Here is a 14375-nt window from a genome sequence, read left to right on the forward strand (position 1 = left end):
GTGGAGACTGCTGTTGATAATCCAAGAACATGTAAACTGAGACATCAATCCACAAAAGTAAATCATTAAATGCATGATTCAAACAGAAGCAGAAAGCCAATACATGTTTGAACTACTGCACATGCTATCACCACTGCTGGGACAGCAATAAGGTGACCGCTGGGTTATTCATTTGAACAGCGTATCGTTTCTTTTATTCATCCAGCTACCCCTGATTCTGGAAACACACATTTTATATTTAATTGAGTTATTTGTTGCAAATAATCTGCTGAAAAAGGTAAGTGTCATAAAAATAACATCATAAATCTTATTTAAAATGCAGTTTTTACACATAGTGACACCAATTTTAACAGATTATTGATATTGCAGTGTACACAATGCATTTCAAAGAAAATCATAATAATAAAATAGGATTTTTTTAATTAATTGTAGCTGGAAAACCACACCATTGACTTATTAAATCTCTCTTTATGGTAAAGCTGTGCTTGTTCTTCTCTGCTCATAATTATGGATCACATACCGCCATCTACTGTGTTGTGTCTGAATCTGTTGGCTTGTTTTTTTTTAACTGCTAAAGATGTATTATCAGAATTAACTACTGGCTGAAAACTTTTGGACCAATAACATTCATCCCAAATTATTTGACACCCACAGCCATTAATGGCTCCTTTCCATCTCAAAGTCCGACGATCTCTGCAACATGACAACATTGTGTCCTCAAGCATTGCTTTGATCAATGTGAAGCGTTTTCACAGATCTGAATATCACAATCCATACAGCAACACCAATATATCATATTGTAAATCTGTATAGTTGATTTATTGGTGTAGCCTTGATATATTCCTACAACTAATTTGATTTTAATACTGGAAATGCTTTGCTATTTTGTCACAACATTACATTCAGCTCTTTTTAAAAAACGTTTGAGGCTCCTCCCTAATTATAGCCTCTGTTTCATAAAAAAACGAATTAACACAGCAGCAGGTGCCATGAGAGCACTGTTTAATTTCCTCATTAATATTTGGAGACGCTTAAAGGACTCTGAGCTGCTTCCTTCCTTTAATTCTTTTCACAGCATATCAATATCTGAAAAACAGTATTTGTTAATCACAGTGAAATTCAATTATGTAAGTCAAGATTTGTGTATTTAAGTCAGTGCTACTAAAAATGTTTCAGTAGGTACATGAAGAATGAATGTGTTTACAGTAATAAACATTTCAAATATTATAGAATGAATAGAATGACTGAGACTCTTTGTAAAGTAATGCAAAAATAGTTTTATTTTCTGTTTTCCTTAAATCATAGTTGAACCTCATTCTAGCAGTATGAAAAACAAATCATTTCTGTGACATCCTTGCTGAAGTGTCCGACAGATCTAAAGGCCTTTGCAGAGCTTTAGCCTCCTGGTCCGTAGACGGGACGTTAAATAAGTGATGGAGAAATGGTCGACCATGGATGCAGGTTTGAGTACTCTCACCAAGCTGCTGTTCCATGCGGCGGAGGGTTTCCTCCACATCCTCTCTGGATAAACTTGTAGGTAACTGACGGGCAAGTCGTACTGCTTCACCCTGTGAGGAGAGAGTTTCATTTCAGATGTTCAACAAAACATAAAGAGCACAAATGACAAAACTGATATTCTTAATCTTAATTTATGACATCTCATACTTGTAGGTAGTTTGTAACTTTAAGTGGCCGGCACTCTTGCACTGTCTGGGCCTTCCTGTGCAGAACTGCAGTCAGGATTTCCCTAAGGTCCTCCAAACCGAGGAAAGGCACGCAGTCTGCCATCGCTGTCACTTCCAGATGTCTCTCGGCTGATGTGAGACCTGGCCAAAACAAGCAGAAAACAAGGATTAATATACTCCAGACGCTGCTACTATCTCCGGGAAAGAATAATAAATAAATATTGTGGTTTTATGGCTGGACTGATGACCAAGTCAAACAAACTAAGAGCCAAATGAAGTGTTAAATGACTAATAGAAGCCCCAGAAGGCTGGAAGGAAGTTGTCTTGTAGGGTGGAAGAGTGATTGCTTCTCATTTCATGAGGAAATACTGTAAATCATGCACAATTTATATTTCTGATTGATGACTTTGGATGCAAAATGAAAACAGAAAGGTATGAAAAAAGCAGTAGAAGCTGAGACAGTTATAAATTCCTTTCATATTTTTAAGCAGGCTGTGTTTCCTGTTAAAAAAATGCAGAGTCCACCATAATTATTTCTAACTTATATGCAGGGAGTTATACCTGGTAGCGAGAAACAAAAAAAACAAAACTGATTTTTTTTTTACCACAAACACATTTTGAAAGACTGTACCTTCTACATCATTTATGTTACAGGAATAAGCAAAGGACATATAAAGCAACCCCAGTAAAAGTAGAGGATTTTAATCAAAGCTTGTGAAGCGAAACCATCTCACACTTGCTGCTACCCTTACACACCCACAGAGGTTGGCAGTGCCAAATGAAAAATTCCTTAAATTTCTCAAAGGGCAACCGTTCTCATCACCTGCACACCAGGGTTCAAACCCACTGTGAGTCCAGTTTGTTGGGCAGAGAGCCAATGTCAACTGAGGTGAACAGTTCCAGCAACAAACATAACCAACACCCACAGGGCAGTGTTTACCCTCTGCAAGTGAACTGAGAAATAATGGCGCTATAATGACAAAGAAGCTGACAAAAACAAGCTTAACTTTCAGAACTACTTTGGTTCATATTTACAGTCTGTTTATCGTTTGCATTACTGCTTTGACTTTATTTGCTGGGGTATATTCACAAATTACACTGATATTGATCAAGGCCCTCTACTATAACTATCCCCTTCAAATTACATAAACACAAAAAACAGACGCACTCTACTTTATTAAATAATGAACCCTGACACAAACAGTGGGTTAATAAGGGGTTTTCTTTGAGGTTTTCATAATGACAGGAACATTGAGTCTTAACCATAACTTTTCCAATAAACTCGGTCAGAAGTAATCACCCGTAATCCAGTTTTTCAGGGCTCTGTGTTTGACATTTCTAAGTGATTTGTGAACTATGGCATTAATGAGAGCAAATGACTCCAAGATGTTAAATAAAATTGGACAATCCACAAGACCTTTAAACAGCATGGGTCAGGCAAGCTGGGGCGTGTTGTCTGTTAGTACACTTTGTTATTAGGTTAGTAAGAAAGCTAGGTGAATGGAAAAACAAAAACCATTGGTGTGAAACGATTTCTTAAAAAAATCCTACACTTTTAGTTTGATTTATGTTTCTTTTTTCTAGTTATGACACAGTTCCAATTCAAAACTTTTGTGAGCAACTTTTCTGTTTGTGTTTATTTTAGCCTCTTGTAAAAAAGGTTATATCTTTATCACTTTGCTAATCTTTTTTTTCCTGGACATGCGTAAGAAGTGTTTAATGAAAGGTCTTCATAGCTGCTTTAAAACATACCAGCAGTGAGTTTGATTTTAAACCCATTTGCCACAAGCCGGGGGTCGGAAAAGAGGGCCCCTCCATTTAGATCAGGTTTTTCTTTCTCCATTTTGCACAAAGCCTCAGTATATTCAGCTCCTCCCATGTTTCTGTAAAGATAAACAATGAGATGTTAAATACAACAGCAGGGTAATTTTAGATAGTAGATAATAAAACATAGAAAATATGGATGAGGGTTTTTTCTGAAAACATCTCAAATGTATTTAAGGACGTGCAGTTTTCCACTAAGGTAACAACTGTCAGGGATGGCATTGTGCTGCTGAGAGCAGAGTGATACGTTACCCATCTGTTAGCTGTATAGGGCTCTGTAGACTCACTGCTGGGAGTATATTATTCTCTTGAAGTCTCTTAAACAGCAAGGCTTCCTCCACTCGAAATGGGTTTAACAACATGAGCCTCTGACCACATAAAATGACCCAGGCACTCTGAGAGGCCAGCCGGTTTACAAGACGGAGGCCCCGTGGCACTGCGTCGCTCTGGGATGAAAGGCGCTGAAGCTGCAGCCGAAGGGCAGCCACACTGCAGGGGAGGGGCTGTGAGGGCTTCGGTGCAGGAATCATCGTCTTCTTCGGAGCGGAGAAGAGCTCATCCAGTAGCTGCTGGTTGGACAGTGGAGCTTTGCGTTTCTGGCCCTGTACATGGCCCTTCAAGATGATTCTGTTTGTGTCTTTGAGGCCTTCAGCAGAAGCTAACTTGGTCCTTTGCTCATGGTGTTCCTGGTGTTTTTTGGCTCTGTCCTCAAACCTGAAAGGTTCAACAAAGATATAAACTTACAACCATAGATCTCTTATTAAATCTCTGTTTCATTCCATGTATGAATTGATTTAGTGATTTATAAAATTAATAATGCAGAAGTCCTTCCTGGAGCTAAAGGGGACTTACACCAATTTTACATTTGTGGTACAGTTTACCGTTAACCAGGAGTTTTTGATGCCGGGAAACATTTTCATCATATCCTCTTTGACACGGGACAGATTTTCAACAAAATAATCCCGGTGATGTTGAATTGGGCAAGACACCTTACATGTAGAATAAAAAAGCATTTCTAAAATCTTAAATGTGTTTTGTTTTTGCAGCATCTGTTTTGATGTAACAGTAAATTCATCCACCTTACACCTCAAAGCCTCAGTCACATCCATGAAACATCTGTTGCTGTGTACTGAAAACATCTTACAGTTTGTTCCTGAATGATGATTTATAAACCGAGCTGTACAGTTCCCTCTGTACTTGGAAAGAACATGTTGAGAACATGATAGATGTATATTTATATAGGGTGCTTTCCTCAGCAAAACAACTATTTGCCAACTCATGTTTTCACAGATCTTCATATGTTAAGCATTATGGCTTGCACTTCAGCACCCCATTATTCAGATTAGCTGTTTCATGAACTCGTGTAATTCCTAGAAGTGCTGTGCCACTTAACAGTGGCAGTGAGAGGAGCCAAGTCATGTTTAAGACAGCTGTGCAGACAGGCAAGATCCAGAGCAGATGTCTTTTTCCATAGCTTATATAAGATCCTGACTAGTGCTGATGCACATTTTCCAACTTTGCAATTACTCTAAATTGGTAGCTATGCTGAAATCTCCAAACATGCCTTCAGCACTAAAAAATGGTGTTATTCTATGATGCTACCAGCTGAGTAGCTCAATAAATTAAGGTCAGTGGGAAGCACAGTTTGTACTTTATTTTAACGATATATCTTTTTGTATCTGAAGCGTTTAAAAAATCCACCTAATTTTAACATTCTGCAATTAGGTTGGATGTAATCAATCAATGAAAAAGTTTGTAATTGCTCTTGGCTCCAGCATTGTCTGGTACTCTTTGACCGACTAATAGAGCTGTTTTATAAATGATATGTGCTTGGATCCCAGACTTGAACCTAAAATCTGAGGATTGACGCACTTATGACGCAAAAAATAATGCAAAAATGAACACCGTATCTTTATCACATCTTGTCCCTATCAGGCTAGCTTTCACTAATGTTTAGGGGCCAAGCATGGGCCAAACACGAACACTTATTTCTTCCTTCTGCGCCACACAAAATCTAGACTGACATAAGTGTAAGGCTTACTAATCTTGATATAAAGTCAGACAAATAAATTTATATTTAGCTGCTTTAAGTTGCAAAAAATACATTTAATCTTTAATCTTTTTAGCTCATTTAATCTCCAGATAAATCAATAATGAAATACTTTCCAGTTGAAGCCCGTTCAATGATGAGGGACCATATGAATGGGAGAAGATGACTAATCCTAGCAGGTGTAATATCAAATTTAAGTAGGACACAAATTTCGGACCTGTGAGCTCTATGGATAGATATCACCCACTCGGAAAAATAAGATTTCACCCCCACTGATATTTGTTGTATGGGGGATAATGTTATGAACCAGAGCCAACAGTAGAACACCGTTCTCTGGAAATTAGAAATACAGGTCGTATCAACAAATTTTCCAGACAAGGCTTTTCACAGGCATATGACAGCTCAGATATTCCCCCCTCTCTGCGATGCAGCAAAAAAAAACAAAAAAAAAACAAAAAACCAAGAAATGGAAAGGACTGCTTGGAAAGGTGAGGGTCTGGAAACTCACTTCTTACGTTCTTCCTCCCTCAGATTTTTCCACCTCTCCTGCATGGTGACGCTGATATCCTGCAGGCTGGCTGTGGGCTTCTCCCTCAGGACCTCTGCTCTGACCTCCTTCTCAAACAGTGCAGCTGGAGACAGCGGTGCCCTCATGGCGCGGTTGCTGATCAGATCGTAGGCCGTCAGAGTGGCTTGCTTTTCAGTTATGGCGTTAAATGTCTTGTTGTTTGAGACGCCTTCACCCCTGACCTCATTCGAATCAGAGGGATTATTCTTCAGGGGTTGGTGGACTTCAACTGGTTGCAGGGGCTCCCCTGATGAGGGGTTGGTGAAAGCTGTACCCCTGCTCCAGTCCACAGCTGATATCTGGTCATCGTTTGAAACTTCATTGTCCTTGAGTCTTTCAGGAGTGGTGTCACTTTCTAGGCTTGTCTGAGTGCAGCTCTGGCTGTCATACAGGGCAAAGTTAGCCTCAAGCTCAACAGGTACCTGATTCACGATCCAGTCCTCTGCTATGGAGGATGAGGAGCTGCCATTTGAGGTCTGACGGTCCAGAGCATCATCATTTCTTATTGTTCCATCACTGTGTTTGGCTGCACCTTTGACTAAGTTACCATTGTGGTTGGTGACTTCTTGGTCATTGTCTTGTTGTGAGACAGAAGTCTGCACAGATAGTGAGGGCAACTTCCCATGATCAAGTTGCCTCTCAACTGGTTGCTCAGTGCTTGGTGGATGGCCATAGAGGGAAACCAGGAAATCCTCCACAGCAGTCAGGACAGCCTCCTAAACATCAGATCACAGATTATTAGCAACAGACACGTTGGTACAAGAATAAATAAAGTACATTTGTGCATTTGATCTGCCAACAGTGTGAAGAAGTGAATATTTCCTCTTTATTTAATTACCTCCACCAAGGAGGTTTTGCTTTTGGGGGTATTTGTCTTTTTGTTTGTTTGTCTGTGAACAACATAATTTAAAAAGTAACAAAAGGATCTTGATGAAATTTTTAAGAAAAGTTCAACATGGGATAAGGAAGAAGTGATTAAATTTTGGAGGTGATTCAGATCACTGTCTGGATTCATATGTAAAAGCACGATCTTGATTCTGCCAATATTCTTAATACTAAGATCTGGAATATAAAATATGTACTGGGTCCAGGGATGGTTACCTTTCACATTTGAAATGATACGGAACCAATGCCCGGTACCTGGCAATCGGTACCGGTACTCAATGGTACCAATTTTTGGTACTTTTTTGTGTTTATGTGGTAAAAAATATTAATTTGTTCTATAATAAAATAAATATTTTTTACAATTTAACAAATATATTCTTCTATATATAACCTTGAAATGCTGTGTTTATGTCCAGCATGGAAAATCGCTTACTCTTCCACTCCCTCACAGTCACAATGATGCATTTAGGTACCTAAACATGGTTACTTTTTGATTTTACATGAATCGATACCCAGTACTTTCGACAGAATTCGGTCGGTACCTAAAAACGTACCTAACTCGGTACCCATCCCTAACTGGGTCATCATAATTTTCAACACTGTCAGGTAACAAATTATCGTACAAACCTGCAACTAACACCAAATTGTGGCAGACAGTCTGCTGAAAGGGAGTATAACATTAAAGTAGGACTAAAGTGTTTTGTGACAATCACAATATGCTTGGTGTGGGTCTGCGATCTCTGAGTGCTTTTCTAGTTAATTTAGTAATTATACTTACTGATGTGCGAGACAAAATCAGGTGTGGCCAAAATCAACTTGAAAAAAAAAACCTCTACTAAGAAACTTAAAAAACAGATTTCACTTAGACTGTCATAGTTACCTTGTCATGTAGAAGAATCTGGGTTTTGTCTGGTGTCAGATTTACGTCGACTGAAGAGGGTGGAACTGTGATTTTCAGCATGAGAGTGGGATAACGGTTTCTCGCTGAGTCATCAGGATACTGAGTGGCGTAGTGTTGGCGCAACATCTGGTTATAGAGCCAACAATCCAACCAAGGTGAAGATTGCAGGTAAAAATTAGATAAAAGAAAGTCATTAGACACCAAAAAAGTGCAAACTGCATAGAAACTGTTAAGCTAAATTGTTTAAGAAGACTTCACCTTCATGATGTCCTTGTGGTGCACAGGCCGGTTGTTGACAAATATAAATGTTTTGTCGGGGTTGGATGAGCTCGTAGAGGAGCAGTCTACTCCAGCCTTTGGAAAAAAGCCCTCCAAAACAATCTGAGCCACATAAAAAAGTTAAGTTGTACAAGCACAAAGAAACCATATATGAACTGGGCAGAAAATACCCTGTTACAAATATCAGACAAATCTAAGACTAATTAGAGGGGAATTAAAATATGTCTGTTGTTTTTTCACAAACAAAAGCAGCAGCTAGCTGATCCAGCAGCAATTTATTAGTAAGAGTTAGGGAATGTGGACATTACAACAACTTTACCATTATTACATTTTCATTTATGGTGGCACGGTTCATGCATTCCGCTGACAGCTCAACTGCACAGCTGGGGATGGAGCCATTAATCCTGACAAGCAAACATGCACTCAGCGTTGGTCTTATCATGATGGAGGAGTCCAGCTACAACTCTTGAGAGTATGATCAACTCTTCTTTACTTCCAATGTCCACATACCAGCACCACATCTTTTTAAAATAAGAACACTACACAAAGTTATGCATTAGGATTCCTTGCATGTGTCTCACCATGCAGACTCCAGGGACTGAAAACAAGCGGCTGGAGTTTCACATTTCTCCATTAAAATCTGCATCATACGTGACGACCTTTCACCCAGAATCTGGCCAGAGGCAGTTCTCATGAGCTAGAAATGATGACTCAACATCACGAACAACTCCACTTAAATGTCCATTATAGATGTGAGCTTGTAAGAAGTTATAGAAAGCTAATAATGTTCTACAGATTGCAACTGAAGTAACCACTCCTTTTTCCACATGGCCTTGGGCTCATTATTAGCAGCAACACACGCCAGTGGACTTAATAAATGAACTGCGGTTTCAGGTCGGGGCACATATGCTTCTCTCTATTTCTCCTCATTAGGGTCACTTTATGAGAGCACGAATGGAACCTCTGACCCCAAAGGGCTGCGGGTATGTGTAGTCATGCTGCCAACAACCAGTGTCACATTTTGTTCAGCAGAGCAACAAGTCTCCTTGAGTGAGGCCCCGGTGAGATTGTCAACCTGGTCCCCTTGATTACTGAGCTTTGGTCTTTGGGACAAAGAGGAGAAAAGTTCTCTTTCAGTACTACAGGGAGTCAGAGGAAAAGGTGAAAGGCCGTTCTCATAACCGGCCACCAAATTGCAGCAGCAGCAAAATAACAACAACAAAGAGGAAAAGGAGAGAGTAACAGGGTGAAAAGGGCTGCTCCATATCTGTCAGACAAGATTAGTTTGGAGCCTGGCAGCAGGTACGAGCCACATGACACCTACCGTGACCAAGCAGAAAGTTACCGCTCAACGGTAATTCAATTACGATCAGCACAACAAAGCTTAGCTAACAAAAATCACTCACTGTTCATCAAGAAAGAACTCAAGAGAAAAGGGCAAGTGAATAGTTGGCATGTCACCAACTGACCACATTTGCTGGCTTCAGACCAGACGTTCATGATGAGGTGATTAGCTCAGAGTCAAGAATAACGTGCAGACTCTCATTTGCTGTTCAAAAAGGATCCATCTTAACCAGAAACTACATGAAGCATTAACAGTTAAAGATAAAATCAGGAAAAACAAAATTGAATTCAAGTAGACAAAATAATTTTCTTGTTTGTCAAAAATGACACACAATAATTTTTTTTCAATAATTTTGACCAGTAAGAGGCACAACTGTTGACAATCAGCTTTTTTTTTAAACAGGGAGACATGTTTCATGAAGTTAACTACCATATTAATTCTATCTTGATGTCCTTGGAGCTGGACTTTGAGAGCAAAGGGTGCAGGTGTGTGCACAAGGCAGAAGAAGCAGCTGCAGCTCTGCCAAGCTATGTGTCCGCAGCACCCATCCATCAAAGCACACGTGCTCCATCTCAGGCCTCTATTTGTTACGATGCTCGGATCTGACTTTGCCCAGCAGAAAGGGTGAACTATTTAAGTCCCACATATCTTAGGTGCAGTTTGGTGTTCACCTCTGCACATGGATGAAAACATTTCTGCCAGCAATGATAGTGCACAGGGAAACCTAGAAAAGCTGTAACAAGCTCTAGTGAGCTTCTTCTTTTCCTGCACTTCATGCTTCGAGTTGTAGCTCCACTTTTCAATCACCTCAACATTTTTCCCCTCAACTAACCTCTGGTTGCTCTTGGTGATGGTGGCAAGGGAGCAGGTTGGCAACGGTGCTGGAGCCCAGTGTAGCAATGAGAGCAGTTCTGTGATCGGCTACCTTGGCTTTCTGCCAAACCACCACCTGCAACAATATGACACCAGTCAAACTCCACGACTCCACATCAGGCAAAGAACTCTGCATAAACACCTGTCAAGATAGAAACTGGGCCATGAAGGCGCCAAGTTCACAGATTTGGTTTCTGTGTAATGACTCAGCAAAAGATGTGAAAATACAGCAAAACAGGGCTTTATCATCCTGATTCACCTTTTAAGAAACATGAAAGATATGACAGAGGTGGATTGGCTTTTTTTCACAACAAACATTAAAAATTGAAAACTGCTCCTCCAAAAGCATGACTGATACCTCAAACTAAAACTGCTTCATGATAAAAAGGATGCATTTTTAAATGGTATTACTCTTAAAACCCAGTTAGCCCAATTCATTTTTTTTATTTGACTCCATGATACAATTTTAGCCACATGTAGTTAAGTTAAGTACCTCTTTTCCTTATAACTGATTGATAACATTTCAGGATTTTGTCAGGTCATCAAATATTTCAGATTTGAATTATTTTGGCACACATGAGTAGGATTTTTTGCGTATCTATCTGTCAGTGAATGCATCTCCTGGGTGTTGATTTCTTAAAGCACGCGCTCTGTTCAGAGCATGTCTTAGCTATTAAATACGCAATTTGGCACATGTAAACGGATCACTCCTGTAAACAGTTCCTGAAGAAGCTGTGAAACACGACACAGGCTGAGAAGCAGAGCTGGACGTAAAGGATAGGGGCAACTGAGTGCTGATTGTACAAAATGGGTTCATTACCCTTCCCCTGAAGACCACCTAACTGATTTCTATGAAAGTTATATAGTGGTTTTTGGCCTCTCTACGACCCCCCAGCACCTATACACTCCTCCTGTGTACAAACTGGCTGCAGCCTGAAACACAATCTGGGGTTAAGTCTGCAGCTGTGTTCAGCAGCTAACTCAGGCGTCATAATCATCCAAATCAGAGTTCACAGTCAGACATATTTATGTTTGGAGCACCTGACAGTTACACTTAGCTGTAGTGAGAGAGGGCCTCAGGATGAAAATGTCTAATTGCTAAACAATTCTACTGGTTATTAAACTACTGTTATGCAATGTCATGGAATTGGGCAAGAGGCTGTTTATCTGTGCTCAGCAAAAATGTGTGGTCCTGTAACATCCTGAGGACAACAGAGTAAAAGTAAATCAGATTAAATGATCCAAACACAGAGACATAGTTATCTGCCTTGAATTTTTACAGGCTATTTTTATTATTGCTTATATATATTTCACTCGTTTCGTCAGTGTCTCAAGTAAAAGATACACTGGGCTTAAAGGCTTAGTTAACTCTTACTATTGATTCTTGCAATTTCAAAGATATCCTCGTTGAAATTTGTTCTAAATGACAAAAAGATTAAAATGTTGTACTTCTGAAGGTCTCAGAACCGGATTTTGTCTCTGGTTTAGGTTTTAATTTTATATTATAAGCAGAAGATTAAGATGTAGTAGTGGAAGTTCAACTAACAGAACAGACAGAATCAGCAGCCGCTTAATGAGGCTCCATATCTTTCAGGACGTAGGATTTTTTATATTAAATTTTATCTCCTAAGACTGCCGTTAATATAACCCAGTGGTATAAAAATGTATGGCATGACATCAAAAATGATCAGTGAATCTACGCCAGGGATATTGGACAGTTATTTGAAGACTAATGAGGACACCTGGTGGTTGCTCTAAAATAAGACTCCTTTACTTCGAGTACCACTTTGACAACCGCAGATGTTCATTCTTTTTACTGAAATATTCATTATGCTTACTCATGCCCATGACAATAGATTACAGAGGCCAGGAGTTACCAACCTTGTTGTGAACAAGTGTGAGCCTGAGGTCAGGTTTTATGATGGCGTAAGCCATCATCACGTCCTGCACTTTCTTCAGTTCCTCTTTACACTTCTTGGTTGATGAATAGTACTGACGCCTCACTGGAAGATTCTTGAAAAGCTTCAGTGCACTCACTGTAGTGCCTGAAAAACACAAAGAATAATGAAGTACTGCAGTTTCTGACGTAAGCTTAGTATTTTCTCTATATTTTCACACTGGCAACTTTTCTGTCACAGAGTATCAAACATCTTTCTAAGATGTGAATAAACAGTAAAATATCTTCATTGAATACACCGGAAACTTTGTATTTTCTACTAAATGAGACAAACCTTCTGTATAGTGCTGTCTTAATCTGTTTATTGTTGATTATAATGTAATGATCTGTGAACTTTCACCTTATGGTATTGTTGTGTGCTGGATGTATTTATCCCTTTTTGTTGCTATTTAGAGAGCTGATTAACTTATTCATGTCTCACCTTGGCCCAGGTGAGAAGGCTTCTTTGAAACAATCTCTCCTGTGTAGTTAAGAGTGTACTGTGTGCTGATATCATCCTCCTCCGTCTTTGTGATGATGGACACCTGTGGAGAAACAACACAAGATAGTAATAAAGTGGATTCAAAAGGATGCTACAACTATTTTGCACCAAAATCATTTAACAAAAAAATTCAGAGGGCTGCTTTCCTCAGTAATTAACCCTTGAAAAGAACATCTAAAAGTGCTTCATGCCCTGCATAACCCTGAAATTTATTTCTATTGCACTAGTATGTACAAATAGTCCCACATCTGTATGCATGGTATAGATTAGCTAATGTCCTAAATTTTTTTCTTATAATATAGATTTCTACCCTTTAAGTCTGTTCATTTTATTACAAGATCATGGTTTTTGTGTTATAATACTTCTCACCTCAGCCACAGCACAGATGGAGCCCAGTGCCTCTCCCCTGAAGCCGTATGTTTCCAGCTGTTCCAAGTCCTCATGGCTGCAGATCTTTGAAGTGAAATGTCTCACAGCCATCACAGCAGTATCTACAGCTTTGATTCCATGGCCATTATCACGAACTTCTATCCTGTCCAAACCATAGTTCTCCTGCAATAATAAATATCGTTGATGAGCTGTGCAATAGTTGCAGACATTAAACATAGTACTCTGGGCTGAAGTGATTCATTCTCTCATTTACTAGTAAGTACCTCGGCTCATACGGCCAGTTAAGAAACCATTCTCAGCTACAAATAAATTACAACTTGAAGATTACAAATAGGTGAACATGTTTCTACTTTTTTCCAACATCTGTTCAACATTCTGAAAACTTTAGCCAAGGTACCAGTTTAATATCAATGCTTGAAGCACCAGCATCCAGTGAGTTTTCCATCAGCTCCTTTACGACGTTCAGTACAGAAGTGATGACCTGGGAGCTGGACAGCAACCTCACAGTATCTGGAGGTAGCTGCTTCATGGTTTCAGATACCTGTTAAAGAAAAAAAATATGTTTTTGTTTGTGATTTCTGAGAGAAAACAGGTCACAACAACGCAATGATGTTTTGTAGCAGCTTACTTTTAAAATGTTATGGTAAGATAGAATATGTGGCTAAATGCTGCAAAACACAATCATAATTGAACTATGATTTAAAATTAAAGAGGTGTGTACAAACACACATTGTCAGAAAAAGACATTTAACATGGGTATAATTGCTAATTATTCAAACTGGGTCAGCGAGCTATCAAGAATTTCAAATTTAAGCATATTTTATGGAAACTTTAGTTTAAAAGAATAGATATATCCAGGCTGTTCTGGGCTAAAACTGAGTTTTCAAACGGTACCTATCTAAACTGCTCATTTTCAGGGTAATTTTTTAAGGTTTTTAAGACCTAAGAAAAATTAATGCATAGGCACTACAAATGCTAAATGCTAACGTTAAAGTGTTAAATAATGTTGATAAACACAGACCCACAGGACGATTTTCACAGCAACCTCCTCTGAATCTTTCATAAACAAGACAACCAGGACACAGTGCGGAAATGCGCGGATTCCCGCCCCCTTTGTTATACGCTGATTGGCTTGAT

General features: G+C 39.2%; 1 protein-coding gene across 2 annotated transcripts; it reads right to left on the reverse strand.

Annotated features, from left to right (window-relative positions):
* Nucleotides 1–1274: 1274 nt before the first annotated feature.
* On the reverse strand, nucleotides 1275–14339 carry pms1 (PMS1 homolog 1, mismatch repair system component). 2 transcript variants are annotated; one of them, XM_074694292.1, is made up of 13 exons: nucleotides 14260–14339; nucleotides 13636–13779; nucleotides 13218–13400; nucleotides 12789–12891; nucleotides 12292–12455; nucleotides 10370–10486; nucleotides 8172–8294; nucleotides 7893–8039; nucleotides 6068–6843; nucleotides 3762–4223; nucleotides 3438–3568; nucleotides 1666–1826; nucleotides 1275–1568 (listed from the first exon to the last, which is right to left on the reverse strand). In XM_074694292.1, the coding sequence occupies exons 1-13, from the start codon at nucleotides 14299–14301 to the stop codon at nucleotides 1338–1340; spliced, it is 2784 nt and encodes a 927-aa protein (XP_074550393.1). In that variant the 5' UTR covers nucleotides 14302–14339; the 3' UTR covers nucleotides 1275–1337. The 2 variants fall into 2 exon arrangements, with proteins under 2 accessions (XP_074550393.1, XP_074550394.1); XM_074694293.1 differs by having other exon boundaries at nucleotides 14264–14307.
* Between the last annotated feature and the right edge of the window lie 36 nt (nucleotides 14340–14375).

Source organism: Halichoeres trimaculatus, unplaced genomic scaffold (assembly GCF_033239565.1).
Source record: "Halichoeres trimaculatus isolate MK-OKI-2021-1 unplaced genomic scaffold, fHalTri1.1 fHalTri1_scaffold_19, whole genome shotgun sequence".
Lineage (NCBI taxonomy): Eukaryota > Metazoa > Chordata > Actinopteri > Labriformes > Labridae > Halichoeres > Halichoeres trimaculatus.